The following is a 25,863-nucleotide window of genomic DNA, read 5'->3' on the forward strand; positions in this document are numbered from 1 at the left end:
TGACATTTATATGGCCTTTCTTTATTGAGTGTTTTCTCATGTTGTATAAGGGAATTACAATTCCTAAAAGCCTTCTTATACAGATGGCAAGCATATTGGTTTCTCTCTAGTGTGAGTTCGATTATGTTTTTTAAGGTGAGAGTTACAAAGAAAGGCCTTCCCACATAGATAACATTTATATGGCCTTTCTCCAGTGTGTGTTCTCTCATGTACCTTAAGCGAAGAAGAGTAACTGAAGGTTTTCCCACATAGATGACATTCATGTGGCCTCTCTCCAGTGTGTGTTCTCTCATGATTTCTTAGAGAAGAAGTGTAAGTGAAGGCTTTCCCACATCGATGACATTTATATGGTCTCTCTCCAGTGTGCATTCTCTCATGTGCTCGAAGGCACGAAGAGTCATAGAAGGCTTTTCCACACAGATGACATTCATATGGCCTTTCCCCAGTGTGTTTTCTCTCATGTCTCGTAAGGGAAGAAGAGCAACGGAAGGCTTTCTCACAGAGACGACATTCATGTGGCCTTTCTCCACTGTGCGTTTTCTCATGTTGTCTAAGGCCAGAAGAATCATAGAAGGCTTTTCCACACAGGTGACATTCATATGGCCTCTCTCCAGTGTGTTTTCTCTCATGTTTCGTAAGGGAAGATGACTGACAGAAGACTTTCCCACACAGATGACATTCATATGGCCTCTCTCCAGTGTGTTTTCTCTCATGTTTTGTAAGGGAGGAAGAGTGATGAAAGACTTTACCACATAGATGACATTCATATGGCCTATCTCCAATGTGTGTTCTCTCATGATTTCTTAGAGAAGAAGAGCGAGTGAAGGCTTTCCCACATAGATGACATTCATAAGGCCTCTCACCAGTGTGCATTCTCTCATGTGCTCTAAGGGAATGAGGCAATATGAAAGTTTTCCCACATATATGACATTCATATGACTTATTCCTAGTGCGTACTCTCTCATGTAGTCTAAGATTAACTGATTGCCTGAATGCATTCCCACACAGATGGCACTTACATGATTTACTTGTTTCATTTTTCTTGCATTGATTAAGATATAAATAGTTATTAAAGGAGTTTCCACACTGATGGTTGACAAAGGACTTCTTTGCTCTGTACGTGAACACATTTTGACTCAATGCGGAGCTTTCAGTGACATTTTTTGCCATATCATTCCATTTAAATGGATTTTCTTGAGTAGATTTCTGTTTTCATGAAGAAGATAAAATGTTGTTACTGATTTGCACACATAGATCCACACACTAGTTCTCCTACACATGAATATAAGATTAATCATTGGTAACTTAGAATAAAATCATGATTACTTCCATACACATGGTATGCTACTTTTTTCTGAGCCAAAGACTTCTCTTACATAGCATCCCAACTGATGGACTACCAGATTAATTTTTTTTTTTTTGAGGGGGAGAGGTTTTTGCTATAGGGCACGTGCACTCGCCAGACAGACAGAGAGAGAAAGAGAGAAAGTGAGAAATCACCCCCCAGGGGGGATGGCCACGCCACAATCCCTTCTCCTCCAGTCTCCTCTTGGAATCTTGGGCACGCACGCACACACACCTGGCATGAGTTTTAAGCCACTGGTTCCAGGACGCGAACCGCGGTCAACTATGTGGGAGTCCAGCAACATAGCCATTACGCTAACTGCTGGTCCCTACCAGATTAATTTTGAAAATTTCAGTATTGCAAAGAGTAGGCAAATGAGCAATGTTTATCCAATTGCCCATTGTTTTAAAGATGTCAGGTTATGGATTTGACCTCATGTTAGTTTTACTTATTTTTTTTCTTCTCGTTTGGAGAGGTATTTGCTATAGGGGGTGTGTGCATGCCACAAAGACAGAAAGAGACAGAGCAACAGAAAGCGAGAAATCATCCCCCAGAGGGGATGGCGACGCCGCAATCCCTTCTCCTCCATTCTCCTCTCAGGATCTTGGGCACACACGCACACATGCTCAGCATGAGTTTAAGCCACTGGGTCCAGGACTCGAAACATGGTCAACTACATGGGAGTCCAGCAACATAGCCATTATGCCAAGTGCTGGTCCCACCTCATGTTAGTTTTTACTAAATTCAAACAATCTAAAACATTTGGCTTATAAAAAGCTTAGTGATTTAATTACACTCAGGCAATTGTGCTGAATCTCTAACATACCCAAATGTCAGGTATCTATTTGGATGACCAGGGTACACAAGCATGGACTTACCGTTGACATGACTATGGGTGTATTCTCCCTGCTGATCTGTTGTGTGGGTAGGATTTCTTGCAGTTTATGTGAAATTGCCCTACCTATAAGAACAGTAAAAAAGGTTGGTTAGCATAGCATTAGGAAAACAAAGATACTGAAAATAAAATAGGCATATTTGAAAATACATTATGTATATATATATATAAATATATTTTTTAAATATTTGTAAATATAATTTTAACTTAAAATTTATTTAAAATTCTTTCACTGAACATCATCACAGCATACAAAATGTGATTTCCCATCCAGAATACACTGTAAAGTGGCTTAATCATGTTATTGTCTACAAATGATTTTCCATTTCTTATTTCCTGAGTATATTTTCCCCCTATGCCATTTCTCACCCTCCTCTCACACTGTATCTGGTATCTGCCGTTGCTTTCCATTCCTTTTTTATTTATTCCATTTTATTGTTTCACAAAATTTCTCCTGGCTCAGATTGTTTCCAATGAGAGTTCCACTGTTAGCCTGATGGGATATCCTTTTCAGGTAACTTGATGTTTCTCTCTTGCCAATCTCAGTATCTTGTCTTTGTCTGTGGTTTGGGTCAGTCTGCCTATGATGTGTCTTGAAGAAGATCGTCTTGGGTTGATCTTATTTGGTATCCTTTGTATTTGTTGGGTCTGGAGTTTTGAATGCCTCTCTAGGTTTGGAAAGTTTTCCTTCAGGATTTCATGGAATAGATTATCAATGCCCTTATTTGTTTCTTTACCTGCTGGGATACCAATTATCCAGATGTTTGGACATTTTTGGTGGTATCTAGTATTATTCATATATTTTTCTCATTTAGGGGTGCTATTTTCTCCGTCTTCACGGTGGGTTTTACTAGCCCAGCGACTCTGTTTTCTAGATCTGAGATTCGATTTTCTGTATAATATGTTCTGCTTTTAATGCTTTCAGGGGAGGTTTTGACTTCCTGTATTATAACTTTCATCCCAAACAGTTCCATTTGATTCTTTCTATAGTGCATATTTCCTCTTTCAGTTCTCATTAAGAACTTCACTTTCTGGAACTTGTTGGCTCTTTTCTTTTGGAGTTCATTGTCTCTCTTCTCTTCCATCTCTGTTAGTTTTGTCTCTATGGGTTTTCTAAATTATTTATCAGACATTTCCATGAGTTCCATTGTACTGTCTGTGGATGAAGAGGAGTTATTCTTTTCCCTTGGTGGAGAGATATTTTCTTAGTTTCTCATTTCTTGTGCCTCTGTGGTTATTTCTAGTCACCTGATGGGTTATTCATTTCTTCCTAATTTCTAGAAGTTCAAGCTGAGCAATCAGAGGTGCACAGGAGGAGATGTAAACTCTGTTTTTCTCCCTTTGTGTTGCAGATTCAGTGTGAATTGAGGAAAATGTTGATCTAATAATATTCAAATGCTTGGCTATGTTTCAGTTAGACCTGTCTAGACACTCAATGCCTAAAGGCTGAGCAGCAAGCAATATGATGAGGTCAAAGAAAAAGGATAGGAACCAGAAGTTGGTGTAATGGTTATGTCGCTGGACTCCTATTGTAGCTGACAGCGGTTTGAGTCCCAGACCCGGTGGCTTAAACTCACGCAGGAGAAGAGAACAGAAGGGATTGCAGTGTGGCTATCCCTCCAGGGGTTGATTTCTTGCTTTCTGTCTCTGTCTCTCTCTGCGTTTCTGGGGAGTGCACGCGTCCTATAGCAAAAACCTCTTCAAAAAAAAGAAAAAAGGAAAAAAGAAAACGGATAAGAAAACACATAAAGAAAAAAAAGAAAAACAAAAATATTTATACTAAAAAACAAAAATGAAAACCACATGGCACACTCTCAGCTCTCATGGCAGATTCATTCTTCTTTTCTAAAGGCCTGTTTTTGCTTCTAAATGGAAGGGAGGAAAGGAGAGGAGATAATTACCAAAATAAAGGAGGATTTCAGAGCCAAGAAAATACTTTTCCTAGGGGACCAGCAGTTGGCGTAATGGTTATGTTGCTGGACTCCCAAGTAGTCGACCATGGTTCAAGTGCTGGACCCAGTGGCTTAAATTCACGCCAGGCGTGTGTGCCCATGATCCTGAGAGGAGAATGGAGGAAAAGGGATTGTGACGTGACCATCCATCCTGGTGGGTGATTTCTCACTTTCTCTCTCTCTGTCTCTGGCGAGAGCACGTGCCCTATAGCAAAAACCTCTCCAAAAAAATATTTTTCCTTAAAAAAAATTTATATAAAGAAAAATTTAAAAAATGAAAAGACAGAGAGAAACAGAGAAAGAGCGAGAAGGATAGAGGGGGGCTCTACCAGGGTGGTTTCTCAGTAGAACATCTTCATTTCTCTTACCCCTGAAAGCACTAGATCTCAGCTCTCATAGTAGACTCAGTATTCTTTCCCAAAGGCCTGCCCTTTTTACCTCTATAGGGTGATTTCTCAGCAGAACATCTTCATTTCTCTTATCCCTGAAAATACTAGATCTTACCTGTCATGACAGAACTTTTTTTTTCTGAAAAATTTTTACTACAGGGCATGTGCACTTGCTAGAAAGACAGAAGGAGACAGAAAGCAAGAAATCACCCCCCAAGGGGGATGGCCATGCCATAATCCCTTCTCCTCCATTCTCCTTCGAGATCTTGGGCATGCACGCAAACACGCCCAGCATGCATTTAAACCACAGGGTCAGAGACTCAAACTGTGGTCGACTACTTAAGAGTCCAGTGACACAGCCATTATGCCAATGGCTGGTCCTAGACTCACTATTTTTTTAAGAGAGTTTTGCTGTTGTTGTTGTTGTTATTGCACACATGTACTCATTGTAGAGACAGAGAAAGACAGAAAGAGAAAAATCACTCCTGGGGGAATGAAATCCCTTCTCCATTCTCCTCTCAAGCTTTTGGGCACACACACACATTTGCGCAGTATGAATTTTAAGTTGCTTGGTCTGGGACTTGAAACTTGATTTGCACATGAGAGTCCAGCAATGAAACCATTACCCTAACTGCTGGTCCTGTGAATATGTATTTTGTTTTGTTTTGTTTTGTTTTGTTTTGTTTTGTTTTAAGAGGTTTTGGCTATAGGAAAGAAAGCAAGAAATCACTCCCTGGGAGAATGGCCACTCCGCAATTCTTTCTCCTCCATTCTCCTCTCTGAATCCTGGGCACTCATGCACAAGGGCCCAGCCTGAGTTTAAGCCACTGGGTCCAGGACTTCAACTGCAGTCAACGACATGGGAGTATAGCAACATAGCCATTACACCAACTGCTGGTCCTGTTTTCGTTTGTTTGTTTGTTTTTTTTTTTGTTTTTTTAAAAAAAAAAAAAGGCACTTAAGAGACCAACTGATGGCATAATGGTTACATCACTAATCTCCCAAGTAGGCAACCAGTTTGAGTCCTTGACACACTGGCTTAAAATCATACTAGGTGTGTGTGTGTGTGTGTGTGTGTGTGTGTGTGTGTGTGTGTATGTGTGCCCAAGATACTGAGAGGGAACTGAAGTAGAACAGATTGTGGCATGGTCTTCCCCCTGGGGGGTGATTTTTCGCTTTCTGTCTCTGGCAAGCACATGTGTGCCATAGCAAAAAAATCTCTCTAAAAAAAAAAAAAAACAGGGACCACTAGATGATATAACAATTACATTGCTAGACTCCCCCATAGTCACCTGTGGTTTGAGTCCTGGACCTGGCAGCTTAAAACTCATGACAGGCGTGTGTACATGCATGCCCAAAATCCTGAGAGGCGAATGGAGAAGGGATTGTGGTGTGGCCATCCCCTCTGGGGGGTGATTTCTCATTTTCTATCTTTCTGTCTCTATCCATCTCTCCGATAAAGCACACCAGCACTATAGCAAAAAGCTCTCTCTAAAGCAAGCAAACAAACAAAAAACTGACACTTAGAGCAGCCTGGGCTCACTGGGAGACTTAAATGTGGTCTAGACAGGCCTCCTTGAGTGAATCCAAACTCTAGACGTGGAAGCAATCCTGTAACTTCTGCCACTCTGTTGCCCATTGCTCTGTCAGCCTGGGCTCACCCCGCCCACCCACAGGTGACTTGAGTCTAATCTAGGCAGGTCTCCTTGGGTGAGTCTGCACTTGGGACCTGGGACCAACTTTGGAACTTTTGCCACTATTTTGACCACTGCTCAGGCAGTACTCAACACTCCTGTGCTTTGTGCAGTATGTGACTTGATCCTCTTCACTAAGTTATATCTCCTTAGCTTGGTACCACCTAACCAAGAGCTGAACATTTTGAAGAGGAACCAAGCACCTAAAGTTATCCATAACTGCTCTGACCTGGGACACAGATCTCTTCAATAGGAACACACCTGGGGACTAGGGTGAAACTAACTCTACCGATACTACAGAATCTACCCTAATAAATACAAAAAAGTGAATACTGTATGAGATGACTAGAAAACAACACAGATCTTACAGAAACATGAGAAAACAAGTTGGTAACTCTCCCTGTGGTGAGCACAGTAGCCCCTTAACAACAGTGGGGAGACAAAGACAGACACGAAATGTCAGAAAAATAATTCTGAATATTCATAGTGACAAAACTCAATGAGATGCCAGAGAAAACAATCAGTTCTAAGAAATGAGAAAATGACTTCAGGACATGAAAGAATTTTGTAAATAAATAGACACCCCACAAAAGAATCAAACAGAACTTCTGGAAATGAAGAATACAATATAAGAAATTAAAATCTCCCTAGAAAGCACTGACAGCAGATTGGACCATGCCACATACACACACATATATATATATATATACATACATACATACATATATATATATATGTATATATATATATGAAGACGGCATATGGGAAATTCTAGACACCATGAAACACCCAAATGTCCATATGATGGGTATTCCAGGTAAAGAATCTAATAAAGGCATGAAAAACCTCTTTCATGAAGTACTATCTAAAATTTTCCAAATATAGACAGACACAGAGAAATTCAAATTCAAGATATTAAAAATACCCCAGATACAATCAACACAAAAATATGCTCCCCACTAGCTCATTATAGCCAAATTGGTAAAAATTAAAGACAAGGGGCCTGCAGGTGGCGCAGGGGTTAAAGTGCTGGACTCCCTCATGGACACCCACAGTTTGAATCTCACACCTGGGTGATTGCTCAATTTCACTTTCTCTCTCTGTCTCTGGACAAATAAAATTAATTAATTAAATTAAAAATAATAATGAAAGAATTTTATATAAAAAAAATTAAAGATAAACACAATATTCTAAAAACAAAAAGGGAAAAATGGCAAGCTATTTACAAAGGTTATCCCATGAGTCTAACATCGGACTTCTCAATTGAAACAATCCAAGAAAGAAAAGAATGGAAAAATGTACTCAAAATAGTAAAAGAAAAACAATTTCAACCAAGAATACTATATTGAGCAAAACTATCCTTCAAATGGGAAGAACAAATAAAAGTATTCTCAGATAAACAAAAGCAGCAAGAATTCACCCACTGTAGACCAGTTCTACAGGAAGTACTGAGGAGAGTGTTGTATCAGGCTAACTAAAGAGAGACAAACAGAAATAGGACCAAAAACAAACAAACAAACAAACAAAAAACCACACTAAGAAAATTGCTAACAAAATGATAGGGATAAATCCACAAATATCAATAATAATATTGAATATTAATGGATTAAATTCTCCCATGTAAAGACATAAACTGGCTACATGGATAAAAAAACTGAAGCCATCTATATGCTGATTACAAGATGCATACATTACTGATAAGTACATATACATACTGAAAGTGAGGGAATGGAAAAAGATATTCATGCAAATGGAAACCAAAAAATGGCTGGAGTAGTGATACTGTTATCAGACAAAATAGACTTTAAGATGAAAGAGTGGGACCAGCAGATGGACTCCCATGTAGTTGACCGCGGTTCGAGTCCTGGACCCAGTGGCTTAAACTCAAAACACGCACGTGTGCATGCATGCCCAAAATCCCAGGAGCAGAATGGAGGAGAAGGGAGTGCAGTGTGGCATTCACCCTGGGGAGTGATTTCTCAATTTCTGTCTGTCTCTCTCTTTTTGGCAAGCACACACATCCTATACAAAATCTCTCAAAAAAAAAAAAAAAAAAGAGATGAAAAATGTAAGATGTAAGAAGGACATTATATAGTACTAAAAGGACTTGTTCACCAAGAAGATAGAACATTGTAAATATCTATGTACCCAACACTGGAGCACTAAATACATCAAAGAGAGACTGTTAGATCTCAAGGGACAGATAGTTTGCAGCACAATAACTGTAGGGGATATCAACACCCCACTGATTCCTCTGGACAGATCATCTAGACAAAAAATAAACAAAGAGATACAAGATCTAAATGATACCATACATGAAATGGAGTTGACAGATACTACAGAGTTTTGTACCTAACTACCAGAAAATTACATCTTTCTCACTCCCACATGGAACATTTTCGAAGACTGACCTCATGATAGGGCACAAGGTAAGCCATTACAAATGCAAAGGTATAGAAACTATAGCTAGCATCTTTTCCTACCACAATGGAATCAAACTTGAAATCAACTATAGAAAGAGCCCTCGAAAATTCACAAATACATAGAAACTAAATAACCCACCTCTAAATGACTTTACAACTAGAGAAGAAATTAAAACTGATATCAAAAGATTCATAGAAACTAATGGTAATGAACAAACATGTTTATTACCTATGGGGCACAGCAAAAGTAGCCACAAGAGGGAAGTTCATAGCAATTAGTGTTCACAAGAAAAAAGCAGAAAGGTTGCAAATAACCTAGTGACAAAACTCAAGAAACTGGAAAAACCACCAAAAGACCCCAAAAAAAATTCCAGGAGAAAAGAAATTAAAACGATTTGAGCAGAAATAAATGAAATAGAGAATAAAACAACTATACAAAAAATAAACAAAGCCAAAAGCTGGCTCTTTGAGAAGATACACAAAATTGACACATCATTAACTAGATTAATCAAGAAGAACAGAGAAAGGAACCACATAAATCATCAAGGAAACTGGGAAACAGGCATTTTTTTTTTTTTTTTTGGAGAGGTTTTCACTACAAGGCGCGTGTGCTCGCCAGAGAGAGACACAGAGACAGAAAGCGAGAAATCACCCCCCAGGGGGGATGGTCATGCCGCAATCCCTTCTCCTCCATTCTCCTCTCAGGATCTTGGGCACGCACGCACACGGCGTGAGTTTTAAGCCACTGGGTCCAGGACACGAACCGCGGTCGACGACGTGGGAGTCCAGCGACATAGCCATTACGCTAACTGCTGGTTCCCGAAACAGGCGTTTTTACAATAAATATAACAGAAATACAAAATATCATCAGAGAGCACTATGAGTGACTACATGCCAACAAACAAGAAAATCTAGATAAGACAAAATTTCTGGATGTGTATAACTTACCAATATCGAATCAGGGAGAAATAGAACGGAATTAATCAATAACAAGTAATGAGACTGATTCACCAATACACAGTCTCCCATAGAGGAAGAGCCTGGGTCTCCATGGCTTTACTTCTGAATTCTACAAAACTTTTAAAGAACTAATCCCAATTCTCCTCACGCTATTTCTAAAGACTCAAAAGGAAGGAACCCTCCCAAATTCATTCTATGAAGCCTCTATCATTTTAATTCCAAAACCAGACAAAGACATTAAAAAAATAAAGAAAGAAAACTACAGGCCCATATCCCTGATGAATACGTGCAAAAATTCTTAACAGACTAGCACATTATAATCAACAACATATTCAAAGGATTATACACCATGACCAAGTAGGCTTTATTCCAAGGACATAAGGATGGTTCAACATATGCAAAATAAATGTAATACATCACATTAACAAAAGGAAACATAAAAAGTATATGATCATATAAATAGATGCAGAAAAAGTACTTGATAAAAATACAACCTTCCTTCATAATTAAAACTTTCAACAAAATTGGCATAGAAGGGGCATTCCTCAACACAATAAGCCATTTATGACAAACCCATAGCAAACATCATACTGAATGGATAAAAGTTGAAATCTGGGATTCAGCAGATGGAGTAATGGTCACATCGCTGGACTCCCAGGTTTAAGTCCGGGACCCAGTGACTTAAAACTCACACTGGGCGTGTATGCATGTGTGCCCAAGATACCAAGAGGAGAATAGAAGAGAAGAGATGGCAGCATGGTCATCCCCCCAGGGGTGATTTCTTGCTTTCTGTCTCTCTGATGAGAGAACATACTCTATACTAAAAATCTTGCTATAAAAGCAAACAAAAGCTGAAATCTTTTCCAATAAAAACCAGAACAAGACAAGGCTGTACACTTTCTCTACTCCTTTTTAACACAGTGCTGGAAGTTCTAGCCAAAGTAGTTAGACAAGAAAGTCAAATATAAGGCATCCAAACAGGAAAAGAAGAGAAATTATGTCTATTTTCAGATGATATGATGCTATCCATAGAAAATCCAAAAGGCTCCACAGAAAAATTCCTAGAAATGAATGAATACAGTAAAGTGGCAGGATACAAAAAGAACATACAGAAATCTATAGCATTTTTATACACCAACAATGGACAAATTGAGACAGAACTGAAGAAGAAATCTCACAATAGCCACAAAACCAGTAAGTTACCTAGGCATAAACTTTATCAAATATGTCAAAGATCTCCACTAGAAAAGGTATGAAACACTAGAAAAAGAAATTTAAAATGATATCAAAAAGTATTTAAAAACATTCCATTGGGATCAGCAGTCAGCGTAATGGCTATGTTGCTGGACTCCCACGTAGTCGACCGCGGTTCGAGTCCTGGACCTGGTGGCTTAAACTCACACCAGGTGTATGTGCGTGCGTGCCCAAGATCCTGAGAGGAGAATGGAGGAGAAGGGATTGCGGCATGGCCAGCCCCCCTGGGGGGTGATTTCTCGCTTTCTGTCTCTGTGTCACTCTCTATCTTTCTGGCAAGCACATGTGCCCTATAGCAAAACCCTCTCCAAAAAAAAAAGAAGAAAAAAAAAATTCTATGTTCCTGGATCAGAAAACTTAATATAATCAAGGTGTCAATCCTACCCAAGTTAATCTACAAATTCAATGCGATTTCAATCAAACTACCAGAGATAATCCTTACAGACACAGGGAAAAAAAATTTGTATGGAAGCATAAAAGGCCCCATTATTGCCTAAGTAATACTGTGCAAGAGGAATAAAGTAGACGGCATCTCACTTCTTGACCTCAAAACATATTACAAAACTGTAATAATATTAGAACACAATAACTGGGACCAGAGGGTGGTGTAATGGTTATGTTGCTGTATTTCCACAGTCAAACATTGTTTGAGTCCTATACCCTACGGCTTAAGACTCACGTTGGTCACTTGTATGTATGTGCCTAAGATCCTGAGAAGAGAATGGAAGAGAAGGGATTGTGGTGTGGCCATCAGCATTCAGGGGGGGGGGGGATTTCTTCACTTTCTGGTTCTCTGTCTCTCTATGGCAACCACATGTGCCCTATAGCAAAAATCTATTTAAAAAAAAAAAAGAAACTGGGACCAGCAGTTAGCATAACAGCTGTGTCACTGGAATCCCATGTACCCAACCACTGTTTGAGTCCCAGATCCAGCAGCTTAAACTCAAGCCAGGGACATGTGCATGCGTGCCCCAGATCTCAAGAGGAAAGTGGAGAAGAGGGGACTGCAGCGTGGCCATCCCCCCTAGGGGGTGATTTCTCGCTTTCTGTCTCTCTGGCAAGCACACAGACAGGTAGACAAATGGGGCAGAACTGAGAACCCCCAAATAAACCCCAAAACATACATCTAACTTAACCTTGACAAAAGGTAGAAGACAATCCAGTGGAAAAAGAAATTTCATTTCTTCAGCAATGGTGCTGGGAGAACTGGATATTCACCTGCATAAGAATGAAACTGGATCAATCTTTCACCTCAGTCTCAAGATCTAGCTGGCAGCCAAGCAAACACACTCCAAGATCTTCATTGCGCACAGCCACCATCAATGTTGCTGGAATTCCTCAAGACTCATCTGCGCCACTGGCCCACCACACACTCTGCCATTGTAAGCCACCATCCTGGTGAACCTCACTAAGGTTGGTAAAAATCAAGGTGACCACCCCTCCCCCAAAATGGCTCTTCCTCCAAAGGAGGTAGAAGTGAAGATGAGGAAATGTCAGAAAATGAAGATGATAGCAGTGGAGAAGAGGTTATCGTCCCTCAGAAAAAAGGTAAGAAGGCTGCCACAACTCCAGCAAAGGTGGTAGCTTCTCCAACAAAAAGGGTCGCAGTTCCCACACCTGCCAAGAAAGCAGCAATCAGCCCAGGCAAAAAGGCAGCTGCCATACAGTACAAGAAGTAGTCATTACAGTAGTCAAAACAGTCACAACACCTGGCAAGAAGGGAGCCACACTGGGCAAAGCATTGGTAGCAACTACTAGTAAGAAAAGAGCTCCCACCCCAGCAAAGGGGGCAAAGAATGGCAAGAATCCCAAAAAGGAAGACAGCAATGAGGAGGAAGATAGCAGTGAGGAAGTTGATTATGATGAGGATGAAGATGAGAATGAATTCGAGAGTGCTGATCAAAGCAGCAGCTGCAGCCCTGGCCTCAAAGGAGGAGGATGAGGACAAAGATGAAGATGAGGAAGATGAGTCTGAAGAAGCTATGGAGGCCACACCAGCCAAAGGAAAGAAAACTGCAAAAGCTGTGCCTGTGAAAGCCAAGACCACGGCTGAAGATGAAGATGAAAAGGATGATGATGAGGATAATGAGGAGGAAGACAAGGAGGAAGGATGGTGCTAATAAAGACTATAAGGATGAGGAAAATTAGAAGGAAGAAAACCCTAGCAAAGATGTTCCTAGAAAGCGAAAGAAGGAAATAACCAAACAGAAAGCAGCTCCTGAGGCCAAGAAACAGAAAGTGGAAGCCACAGAACCAACTACACCCTTTCATCTGTTTGTTGGAAACCTGAACAATAACAAATCTACTCCTAAATTAAAAACTGCTATTAGTAATGTTTTTGCTAAAAATGATCTTGCTGTTGTGGAAGTCAGAATCAGTACATCTAGGAAGTTTGGCTATGCTGACTGAATCTGCTGAAGATCTAGAAAAAGCTTTGGAACTCACCAGTTTAAAAGTCTTTGGCAAATAAATAAATAAATAAATGTCTTTGGCAATGAAATTAGACTAGAGAAACCAAAAGGAAAAGACAAAAAGGAAGATATAAGAACACTTTTGGCCAAAAATCTCCCCTACAAAGTCACTCAGTATTTGAAGATGACATGGAGATCAGAATAATCAGCAGAGATGAAAAAAGTAAAGGAATTACTTATATTGAAATTAAGACAGAAGGTGATGTAGAGAAAACCTTAGAAGAAAAGCAGGGAACAGAGATTGATGGGCAGTCCATTTCTCTATACTACACTGGAGAGAAAGGTCAAAATCAAGACTGCAGAGGTGGGAAGAATAGCACTTGGAGTAAAATGGCACTTTGAGTAAGTGGTGAATCAAAAACTCTGGTTCTGAGCAATCTCTCCTACAATGCAACCGAAGAAACACTTCAGAAAGTATTTGAGAAGGCAACTTTTATCAAAGTGCCTCAGAGCCAAAATGGCAAATCTACAAGGTATGCGTTTATAGAATTTGCTTCATTTAAAGATGGTAAAGAAGCTTTAAACTCCTGTAATAAGAGGGAAATTAAAGGCAGAGCAATCAGGCTGAAGCTGCAAGGACCCAGGGGATCATCTAACACAAGAAGTCAGCCCTCCAAGTGTTTGTCAAAGGTCTGTCTGAGAATACCACCGAAGAGACATTAAAGGAGTCTCTTGATGGCTCTATTCGTGCAAAGATAGTCACTGAGCAGGAAACAGGATCCTCCAAAGGGTTTGGTTTTGTAGACTTCAATAGTAAGGAAGATGCCAAAGCTGCCAAGGAGGCCATGGAAGATGGTGAAATTGATGGAAACAAAGTTACTATGGACTGGGCCAAGCCTAAGGGTGAACGTGGCTTCAGGGGTCATGGTGAAGGCAAAGGAGGCTTTGGAGGCCAAGGTGGAGGAGAGAGGTGGATTTGGTGGCAAAGGAGGCTTTGGAGGCCAAGGTGAAGGCAGAGGTAGAAGTGGATTGAGTGGCAGAAATGGATTAGGTGGCAGAGGCTGAGGAGGCTTTGGAGGACAAGATGGTTTCTGAGGAGGCAGAGGAGGAGGAGACCATAAGCCACAAGGAAAGAAGATGAAGTTTGAATAGTTTCTCTGTCCGTCTTCCCTCTTCCATTTGAAAGAAAGGACCCTGAGGTTTTTACTCTGTTACCTGATCACTGAGAGAGCCTTCTGGAAACATTCCAAGACAGTGTGCAGTCCTGTGGTGTACTTGGAAAGCCACAGAAATAACATTTCAAGAGAGATACTCTTGTTAGCTTTGACTGGATATTCATATAAACATTTTAAAGAGATAAGAACTAACCCTTATCTCTACGTTTTGAATTTATATTGTTTTATCCCATGTACAAAACCATTTTTTTCCTACAAATAAATAGGTTTTGTTTGTTTGTTTGCATTGGGGAATTGTAAAAGAAAGCAGAATGTTTTATATTGATTTTTGCTTCAATGACTTTAGGACACATTTTAAAAACTCCTAAAAAAGAAAAAAAAAGAAAAAGAAACTGGATCCTTATCTCTCACCACTCACAAAAATTAACTCAAAATGGATTGAAGATCTAAACATAAAAACTCAATCCATAAAAATAATGGTGGGAAACAGAGGAAGAACTCTTGGAGACCTTGGAATAGCAAAAGACTTCTTAAAGAAGACCTCCAAAGCACAGGCAACAATCCCAAAAATAGACAAATGGGATTTTATTAGGCTGAGAAGGTGCTGCACAGCCAAAGAAACAATAATTAAAGAAGACAACTATCAGCATGGGAGAACATTTTTGGAAACTATACCTCAGATAGGGACTAGTAACCAGAATATACAGGGAACTCAAGCATCTTACCCACAAAAACCATCTAATTAAAAGATGGGAAAATGAGCTAAACAGACAATTCTCTGAAGATATACAAATGGTACAAAAGCATATGAAACCATACTCAACATCTCTTATGGTAAGAAAGATACAAATCAAAACCACAATGAGATACCACTTCACTCAGTCAGAATGAATACAATTAAAAGATAAATAATGCTAAGTACTGGCGAGTCTGTGGTGAAAGGGAACTCTCCTATATTGTTGGTGGGAATGCAAATTAGTACAACTTTGGAAAAGGATATGGAGATTCCTCAGAAACCTACAAATAGAACTACCATATGACCCAGTAATTCTACTCTTAGGTATTTACCCAAATGATAGAATAACCCTCAGCTGGAAAAACACTTGCACATCCATATTTATTGAGCATTATTTACAATCACAAGAACATGGAATCAACCCAAATGTCCAAAACTATGTGAGAGGACTGAAAAAATGTGGCATATGTACTCTATGGAATACAACTCAGCCATAAAAAACAATGAGACTCTGACATCTGATACAAAGCAGACAAATACAGAAGATTTAATGCTCAGTGAAGCAAGCCAGTCTATGAAAGAGAGACTTCACGATATATATCAATTGTCTGCATTCTATAGTAAAAACTGAAGTTTTGAAGATATGGTGGCAGGGAGGGGAACGATGGGTACTAGAGATAGCAAGGACAGAGATAATACAGGAGTGAACAATGGCAGAGAAGTGGAGCAGGGGAAGAATTTTTTTAAAAAATTATGCTTCATTGACAAGAAAATAAAAAGCTATTTGCTGATGATAATGTATATAGGAATATCTTTGTCTTGACTGATAAGCGTGTATATGCGCTGGAAAAAGCAATGTTGTACACTATAAAGATATATGTGATTACATGTAAATTAAAATAAAAATATCTTAAATAAAAAAAAAAAAACCACGGCAGTTAGATGGAACAAATGTGACAAGTGAATGAATACTAAAGGTTAAAGAAATACATTATAGGGACCAGCAGTTAGCGTAATGGCTATGTTGCTGGACTCCCACATAGTCAACCGCGGTTCAAGTCCCGGACCCAGTGGCTTAAACTCACGCCGGGTGCGTGTGCGTGCATGCCCAAGATCCCAAGAGGAGAATGGAGGAGAAGGGATTGCGGCGTGGCCATCCCCTCTGGGGGGTGATTTCTCGCTTTCTATCTCTCTGTCTCTCTCTGTCTGTCTGGCGAGCGCACGCACCATATAGCAAAAACCTCTCCAAAAAAAAAGAAAAGAAAAAAAGAAGAAAAAAAAAGAAATACATTATAGAATAAATAGGAAAAATTTTCAGGATTGAAACTTAAAAAAAAATAAAACACACATGTGTTAGGTCAGTTAAGAAGGGGAAGTATTTAAAAGGGATTTCAGAACAAAAGTCCTCATGCCTAAATGAAAATCCAATCAATATTGGGTCATCAGAAAAGTCATGACATATTTTTCTGTTTCTCTGTGAAAAATATGCATCATGACTTTTGTGACAACTCAAAAGATCAATTATTATTTTCCTAAAGTGAGAAATTATGCCAGGAGGACACATATATTATAAATAACGTTTGAAAGAAATAATAAGAGTATCTAAAATATTTTGGCCCAAAGTCCTCTCCTATATTTTAGAAAACATCTTATGTAACAAAATCTGCAGCTGATAATACCAAGAGAATAAACCAAGCATCTGCCTATATGGCAGTGTAAGTCCCTGCAGCTCACCTGGACTTTGGCCTTGAGAAAATCCTCTTCCTTCCACTGTCCACTCCATTTCATCTTTTGCTAAATGGAAAATCACATCTGATTTGCAGAACTGATACCCTGTTCATGGGACACAGGCAGAGAGTTTTGAATTTTATGATAATAAATGTATATTATCATCAAGTCCATGCAAGCCCATGGAGGAAGAATATGGACAACCTTGGACGCCATTACAAGTAACATATTTAACACAGAAAGCATTGAAGGGCCTTCACTAAATAATTTCTCCCATAATTGGGAGAAATCCCAATTATGTGCTCAAAATAGTGAGGACCTGAGGACACTGATGCCAACTTCGAAGTCAGGATACAGAATTTTAAGTCTGTTCAAAAACAGAGAAATCAAATGCTTCTGCAGTGGGATGACTATTTTACTCAAGTACAATCCAAGAAACAAAAACTCTATAGGAATAATCAAAACTCTGCTATTTTCACATTGATCTCAAGCCTCAACATATTGCCTAGAGCAGAATAATTAATTACATTTGGCCTTCAATATCCATGGGTTCCATAGCAGTAGATTTAAGGAACCACACATTGAAACTTTTAAAAAGTAAAAGTAATCCTTGGGACCAGCAGTTAGCGTAATGGCTATGTTGCTGGACTCCCACATAGTCGACTGCAGTTCAAGTCCTGGACCCAGTGGCTTAAACTCACCGGGCGTGTGTGCGTGCGTGCCCAAGATCCCAAGAGGAGAATGGAGGAGAAGGGATTGCAGCATGGCCATCCCCCCTGGGGGGTGATTTCCTGCTTTCTGTCTGTCTGTCTGTCTGTCTGGCGAGTGCACACGCCCTATAGCAAAAACCTCTCCAAAAAATGAAAAGAAAAAAAAAAGTAAAAGTAATCCTGTAACAATAAAAAACTTAATATGTTAGTTAGTTACATTGTATTAACTATTACCTTTGATCTAGAGATTATCTAAGATATACTGGAGAATGTATGAGGATTATATGCAAATAATATACCATTTTATATAAGGAACTACAAAACCTTTGAATATTAGCATGTGAGGGGGGGGTCTTATAACCAAATCCCAAGAATGATCATATTTATAAATTTATCTTATTTATTTATGATTTCAAGGATATTTACTGAATTCCCAGTTCTGGCCTGAGTTTTAGAGATTTCGTGACAAGAAACACATGAAAGTATAGGAGTGGTGCACCAATAATACAACAGGACCCACATGGGAGAAGTCTTCAGTTCAAGTCCCAAGGCCGCCCAGAGTATTTCAGATGTGCACATGTGTATCCATAATCTCAACTGGCTGAAACTTGGGGTAGACTACAGAACAAATGCTCTGTTAGGAGTCTTCATCTCTCCTATTTTTTCTCTCTCTTTCTCCCTCACTCATAGAAAAATACTAAATAAACAAAAAAGAGAAATAAAGATACCAAATTATGGTCAAGACCACATTCTAATGCCATGACAAACTAGATGTAAATAATATGTCATCAAAGAATTTCTGTAATATGGTTATTGGGTCTAGGGAAGAATCAAGAAAAAGATTGGAGCAAGATATGAGGAAGCTCTTCCACATCCCTGATGATTAATGTAGTGAATAGATACAGGCACACCTACATAAAGAACTACACAGGGCCAGCAGAGGGCATGGTGGTTAAGGTGCTGGAAATGCCCACATGGCTGACCATGGTTCCAGTCCTGGACCTTTCTTTTTTTATATATATTTTTATTATTATTATTATTAGACGTGTAAGGGACATGGATCATAAGTCCTCCAGAAAGGGACTGTTTGTGGTTTGACTTTATTTTTTTTTTTTAAGAATTATTTATGGGGGGCTGGCAGGTGGCATGGTAGTTAAGGATGCTGGACTCCCATATGCCTGAGTATGGTTCAAGTCCCATACCTGGCGGCTTGCGTTCTCACTTTCTCTCTCTCTCTCCCTCTCTCTCTCTCTGGTCAAATAAAAATAAATGAATGAATAGACAAGGTTAAATAAATAATTATTAAAAAAAAAACCTACTAACAGACTTACCAACAGATACCAGATGACTAATATTTTCCAGCATCACATCTTTGTATAGTTTTCTCCCCGATGTGTCCAGTAGGGTCCATTCTTTCGGAGTGAAGTCAATGGTGACATCTTCAAAGGTCACTGATTCCTAGAACATCATGAACATTCTAATTTAGATAGAGCCATCTTACCAATGTCCAGAGTGAAAGCGTTGAGACAACAATGCTGAGCCAGCAAGAGAAACTGAGTTCACAGATCGAACTGTGTTTTGGGATCCAGTTTATTCATTCTAAGTGCCATTTTTTTTTTAAATAATGCTATTGGGGCAAGCAGATGGTGTGGTGGTTAAGAGTGCTGGATTCCCACATGCCAGACGGTGGTTCAAGTCCTGGAATGGGTGGCTTGCTTTCTCACTTTCTCTCTCTCTGTGTCCCTCTCTAGTCAAATTAAAATAAATAAGTAAATGAATAAACTTAAAATAAATCTTTAAAAAAAAAAAGAGGTATGGTGTAATACGACTTGGAAAATTATCAATAAAGTGTCTATTATGAATTCCAGATGGTTCATTATAAAGTTTGCGCTTTAAATTTCATAACTAAAACTATCTTCCTCTTGAATTTTAAGTACTTTACAAACTTACCACAAGGAAAACTGTAATAAGATGCCACTTTTAAGTCGTGACTTTCTTTAAATTTCTTTAAATCCCTATGTGAGCCTCAGATTCCTCATCCATGAGATGGTTTAATATTTTGGAGTGTTGAAATAACCAATGACTGTATAAAGTTCTTCCTACCTAACGAGAATGTATGAAAAACTATTAGTATTCTGAATTTCACTGGGAATGCCAAACACTACTTATTATTGCCTGCCTTTTTTTCTTTTTTTGAAGGGGGGAGATTTTATTACTATAAAATGCGTGTGCTCACCAGCGAGACAGAGTGTGTGAGAAATCACCTCCCAGTGGGAATGGCCATGCCATAATCCCTTCTCCTCCAGTCTCCTCTGGTTATTTTGGGCACAAAACACATATGCCTGGTTTGATTTCCAAGCCACTGGGTAAAGGACTAGAACCACAGTCAGACATGTGGTTGCCCAGTGCCTAAATTACCACACCACCTGCAAGCTCCATTACTGATGCCTTGTATCTTATCCTCTGTTCAAGTAAAACATAAGACTCTATCCAGCTTTTCCCAAGACTGCAATTTTATTCTACCTATTATATTCATTTTCCTACTTTGCACCTAATTGGACAGCCATAAGAAATTTAACACTACTTCCTATACATTATTCCCTAGTATTAAATGTGAATAAATGATTAGTTACTAAAAGGTAGAAAGAAAAAAATCTTTATAGATGTTTTAAAAGTTCAAATGTATTTTATTAATTTTTCAAAAGTTTAAGTTAGAAGAAAAAAAGTAAATGATTCTTCATCTTTTTCCTGTCCAAACCATTCTTATTGTCCCTCAGTACTGCACAGACCTCATTCCAGGACTTGTAACACTGGACTGATTGAGCCACCTGCTAAAACATCTGCCTCCCAATTGCAGTACGAAGTTCTACTCCTCACTCATTTCTATAACCTGCTTTCGCCACACTTAAACCAACTGCAGTTAAATGCATGGATGATGAGTCAATTATTTTATTTTCCAATGAGACCATGAGCTCAATGAGAGAAAAAATAACACTTATCTTCTGAAAATATGCAACCTTAATGAAGGCTAAAAACCCTTATCCCTGAATATTCATGATACCCCTTAGGAAATCCATAGAAATAGGGGAAACTGGACCATCTGGGGACATGAGAGCAGTTTGTATAGAAAAAGGCATTCTATACTCACCAGTGGATCCACTGCCAATAACTTAGTTTCTCACTGTCTTTTTCTGGGTTCTCACTCATAAATAGTCCAAGAACTAAGCAGGAAAAACTGGATAGAGAAGGAAGCAACTCTTGTGCACAATGTCCAGACCCATTTATCATGAAGCCTCAGAGTTTCCCTTGACTATGAGCTTCCACCCAAGAAACAGAAAAATGGATTAGAACATGAAAAGTATTGAGTTCTATAAGTTAATTAGTCCATGGTGACTAGAGTTATTCCTGGGGTTCCAAAACAGAGATCCCTGACTCATTCCATTGGTGCATTTTTTTTTTTTTTTACTTCTACGTGAATAATGAGGAGTTTCTCAGGTTTTATCATCCCTCCATTTGTTAACCATGGTTCTCCAGCATTTACCACACTATTTGGAATATCACTCCCTTTCTGCCCTCATTCAACCCTGACTTTGAAATCTTTCTTCCATGGAATTAAATATTAATCAAGGAAGAATGTTTCCTGATGAGATTATTCACTTCAAAAATGTATTCTACTTTCAAGAATCAATTGTTTATTACCCTGCCAATCTAGCCCTGAAAACCTCTGTACCAGTAGGTAGCAAGAGTACCTAGGTTATAACACTACTGTTACATACTGACACTAGGTCAGTGGTGATAAGAAAATATCAAATGACTGAGTGTTAGAAAAAAATCTAGTGACTCTACTTGATATTTATTAAAGCGGTAGCTGAAATTTGTTGAAATCTTGTTTACTCACCTTCACTAACTGTAATATCCATGCACTTCAGTTATACATACACATATGTGTAGATGTAAAAGAAATTTTTACAAAGTTAAATTTTCACCTAAAATATCAATAACTAAATCTACTAAATCTATCTATCTCATACACAAAGGATGATAATGGATCATTTAAAAAGTAGCATGGATTTACCCATTTGTAAGTGAGACCCAGGGGAAAAAAAAATAGTCCATCTGCATTACACGTGACAATGTGCTTATAGATAACACACATTCACTTATTTAGTCCTCCTAATAACTGTGTTGATTATATGGTGTTCACCAGGTTGACAAAATGGAGGTTTAGAAAAAATATGGGGGCCGGTAGATGGTTCCGTGGTTAAGGTATTGGACACCCACATAGCCCACCACAGTTTGAGTTCCGGACCTGGCAGCTTACTTTCTCACTTTCCCTTTCTCTCTATGGTCTAATTAAATAATAACAAATAAAATAAATCTTTAAAAAGAAGATTAACAATATGATAAGTTTATATACATAGATAAAGATATGGCAATAATTTTAGTTATATTCTGCCTGTCTTCTGTGTTCCAATTCTTTAAATGTTGCACACTACACCTAAGTTTTCCTGGAATGCCACCACTAATATTAATAAACAGAAAAAAAAACCACTATGTCATTACAATGTCTTTTCTCTTTTCCTGAAACCTACTACTCATATCCAGTTCCTACACCATTCTAAAACCTCCAATGTGTTGACTCCAATTCCAAACATAATACTCTTCATTTCTACTGCCCAGTTCTAATCCACACTAATTTTAATACACACTTTATTAAAAGATATACAATTTTTCTTATACCTTGGACTATTCCTCATACATGCTACTTAAGACTTAAAGAGATTGGCTCTTGGGCCAGCTGATGGCGTGGAGATTAAGGTGGCTGAATCCCATGTGGCTGATTGCACTATTTGAGTCCTGTACCCAGTGGCATGACTGAGTCCTGTACCCAGTGGTGTGAGAACGCCAGGCACATGTTCATGTATGCTCAAAATTCCAAGAGGAGAATGTTGAAGGACTTGCAGCACGGCTATTGTGCTGAAGGATGATTTCTCACTTTCTGTCACTCTGTCTCTCTCCAGTGAATGTACAGGCCCTACAACATACAAAACAACCAAAAAAAAAAAAAAAAAAAAAAAGAGGGCCCAGCAGGTGGTGTAGTGCTAAAGATGCTAGACTCTCACATGGCTACTGTACTTTGCGTCCCCAACCTGGTGGCTTTCTTTCTCACTTCCCCTTTCTCTCTCTCTCTCTCGCTCTCTCTCTCTCTCTCTCTCTTGTCAAACTAAAAAGTAAATAAAAACAAAATTAAATAGATAATTCTTAAGTAAAAATAGAAGGAAAAGACTTGCTTTTTTTTCTTGAGAGAGGTTTTTGCTATAGCCTGCATGCACTCAACAGAGAGAAAGTGAGAAATCATCCTGTAAGGGGATTGGCCATACTGTAATCCCTTCTCCTCCACTCTACTCTGGAGATCTTGGGTATGCACATGCATGAGTTTAAAGTAGCCCAGTCCAAGATTAGAAATGGAATTGGCCACCTGGGAGATGGGCACCTTAATCGCTATGCCACCTGCTGGCCCCTAAACAGACTTGCTCTTAAAAATGAGTAGTTTCTCTTTACTTAACTGCTCTTGTTTCACTGTTCAACTTGTAGCAAAAAATTTAATTTTAGCATTGCTGAATTTTCACAGGAGCTGGGCCTTGAAACCACAGCCAGGGAACAGATATGTCTAACAAAACAAAAAGGAAGGGACCAGCAGTTAGCATGATGGCTATGTTGCTGAAATCCCATGTAGTCAACCGCAGCTCGTGTCCCGGCCCTGGTGGCTTAAAACTCACACCGGGTGTGTGTGCGTGTGTGCCCAAGATCCTGAGAGGAGAATGGAGGAGAAGGGATTGCAGCGTGGCCTTCCCCCTTCGGGGGGTGATTTCTCGCTTTCTGTCTCTCTATCTCTCTCTGTCTGGCGAGCCGCCCCCACGGCAAAAAAAAAAAAAAAAAAAAAAGATTCTGGCCTGTAAGCTGAAGTGACCCTGTGCATAGGAACTCTGGGGTCAACAAGACCCTTTGTGGCTGCACAATGGACATGTAGCACCACCTCTCACACCTTTCCTTATCTTCTTTTCCACTGAGATCCCCTATCACAGTCTGTGATTTCAGAGTTGGTATTTGAACATTAGTTTACCATCTTCCCAAATGACCAGTTTCCTAAATAAAATTATCTTTCATTCCACCAGCAGTTGCAACCTGAGTGGCAGGACAACTGTGGTCTTGGACTGGACCCACAGCCAGTACAATTACAACCAGTCTCAGTGACTTTCAGAATACATGCAACTTTGACCTCTATCTTGCTAAATAAATCATTTTCTATGCTCCACAAATATTACTCTGCTGTGACTTCTGAACCTCAAAGTGTTCCACCCTTCACTTTCAAAATGAAATTGTAATAGTTTACAACCTCCAAATAGCACCTAGGGCTACCATAACGAAATTATCAGAAACTAGGTAGTGCAAAAAGACAAACGTATTTTCCCACAGTTTTAAAGGCTGAGCATCTGAAATTAAAGAGTCTGGGGAACCAGCAGTTAGCTTAATGGCTATGTCACTGGACTCCCACGCAGTCGACCACGGTTCCCCTCCTGGACCCTGTGGCTTAAAACTCGCGTGCATATGCGTGCATGCCCAAGATCCCGAGAGGAGAATGGGGGAGAAGGGACTGCAGCATGACCATCCCCCGTGGGGAGTGATTTCTCGCTTTTTGTCTCTATGTCTCTGTCTGCTGAGCGAACGTGCCCTATAGCGAAAAAAACCTCTCCCGAAAAAAGTCTGCAGAGCTGGTTTCTTCTGAGACCCACCTGCTTGGCTTATTGTGCTAGCCTTCTTCCTGCATCTTCACATGCCCTTCCCTGTGTCATGTGAAGGGTCCTAGTTGCCTCCTCTTTTTTTTTTTTTTTAAGAGGTTTTTTTTTTTTTTTTTTCACTATAGGGCGCCTGCGCTCGCCAGACAGACAGAGAGAGACATAGAGACAGAAAGCGAGAAATCACCCCCCAGGGGGGATGGTCACTCCGCAATCCCTTCTCCTCCATTCTCCTCTCGGGATCTTGGGCATGCACGCACACGCGCCCGGCGTGAGTTTTAAGCCACCGGTCCGGGACTCGGACCGCGGTCGACTACGTGGGAGTCCAGCGACATAGCCATTACGCTAACTGCTGGTTCCCTAGTTGCCTCCTCTTATAAGGAGATTAGTCATACTGGATTAGAGCCCACCCTAATTACGTCTTTTTTACTACCGCTTCAAAGACCACCCAATGACCTTTTTTTTTTTTTTTTTTTTTTTGGGAGTTTTTTCCTGTGGGGGGCGGGGCTCGCCAGACACACAGAGAGAGAGACATAGAGACAGAAAGCGAGAGATCACCCCCCCAGGGGGGATGGTCACGCCACAATCCCTTCTCCTCTCGGGATCTTGGGCATGCACACACATGCGCCCGGCGTGAGTTTTAAGCCACCGGTCCAGGACGTGAACCGCGGTCAAATACGTGGGAGTCCAGCGACATAGCCATTACGCTAACTGCTGGTTCCCCCAATGACCTCTTTTTAACTACTGCTTCAAAGACCACCTGTCCAAATACAGTCACACTAAGATGTCCTGAAGATGTCCCTGTATCTACAGAAATATTTGGGGAGCAGAATTTATTCCCCCAAAGGGAAATTTGGTAGATTGCATAATACGTCTGAATACTTCAGTTTATAACCATACCTATAACTATTACTGTATTTATACCCATTGGTTACCTCTTCTGTCCTAGTCATCAAGAGTGTTGCTATATCTAGGGGCCAGCACGCGGTGTGGTAGCTAAGGGCTGGACACTCCCACATGGCCAACCAGTTTAAGTCCTGATCCTGGCGGCTTGCTTTCTCACTTTCCCTCTCTTTCTGGTCAGCACGTGTGCCCTGTAGTAAGTAGTAATGATAATGATAACAAATAAAGTTAAGTTAAATAAGTGGTTCTTTCAAGAAAAGAATACATTTGTAAAATATAGTACGGGGTCCTATAACTGCAATACTTTCAGCCAAATAAAAATAAAAGCTAATCATTTCAAATAATTCGCCTATGATCAAAGCCCCACATTCGTCCCACACTGTGTAAAGATGTCAAACCGGGATGTAATAAAGAAGCAAACTACATATCGCAACCACAAGGGTACCAACCGGCACTTACCCACGCCGCCATAGTCCACAGACAGGAAGACT

At 39.7% G+C, this 25,863-nt stretch overlaps 1 protein-coding gene across 5 annotated transcripts; it reads right to left on the bottom strand.

Annotated features, from left to right (window-relative positions):
• On the bottom strand, positions 1–25,863 carry LOC102477454 (zinc finger protein 596). Of its 5 annotated transcripts, XM_006153167.3 has the most exons (6): positions 25,832–25,863; positions 19,004–19,130; positions 16,969–17,067; positions 2,224–2,306; positions 1,020–1,206; positions 795–886 (listed from the first exon to the last, which is right to left on the bottom strand). In XM_006153167.3, coding segments are annotated over exons 1-6 (510 nt in total). In that variant the 5' UTR covers positions 25,844–25,863; the 3' UTR covers positions 795–884. The 5 variants fall into 5 exon arrangements, with proteins under 5 accessions (XP_014445084.1, XP_006153227.1, XP_006153228.1 ...); XM_014589598.2 differs by having other exon boundaries at positions 1–1,206; positions 16,969–17,028; XM_006153165.3 differs by having other exon boundaries at positions 1–1,206.

Source organism: Tupaia chinensis, unplaced genomic scaffold (assembly GCF_000334495.1).
Source record: "Tupaia chinensis unplaced genomic scaffold, TupChi_1.0 Scaffold000365_1, whole genome shotgun sequence".
NCBI classification, from domain to species: Eukaryota; Metazoa; Chordata; class Mammalia; order Scandentia; family Tupaiidae; genus Tupaia; species Tupaia belangeri.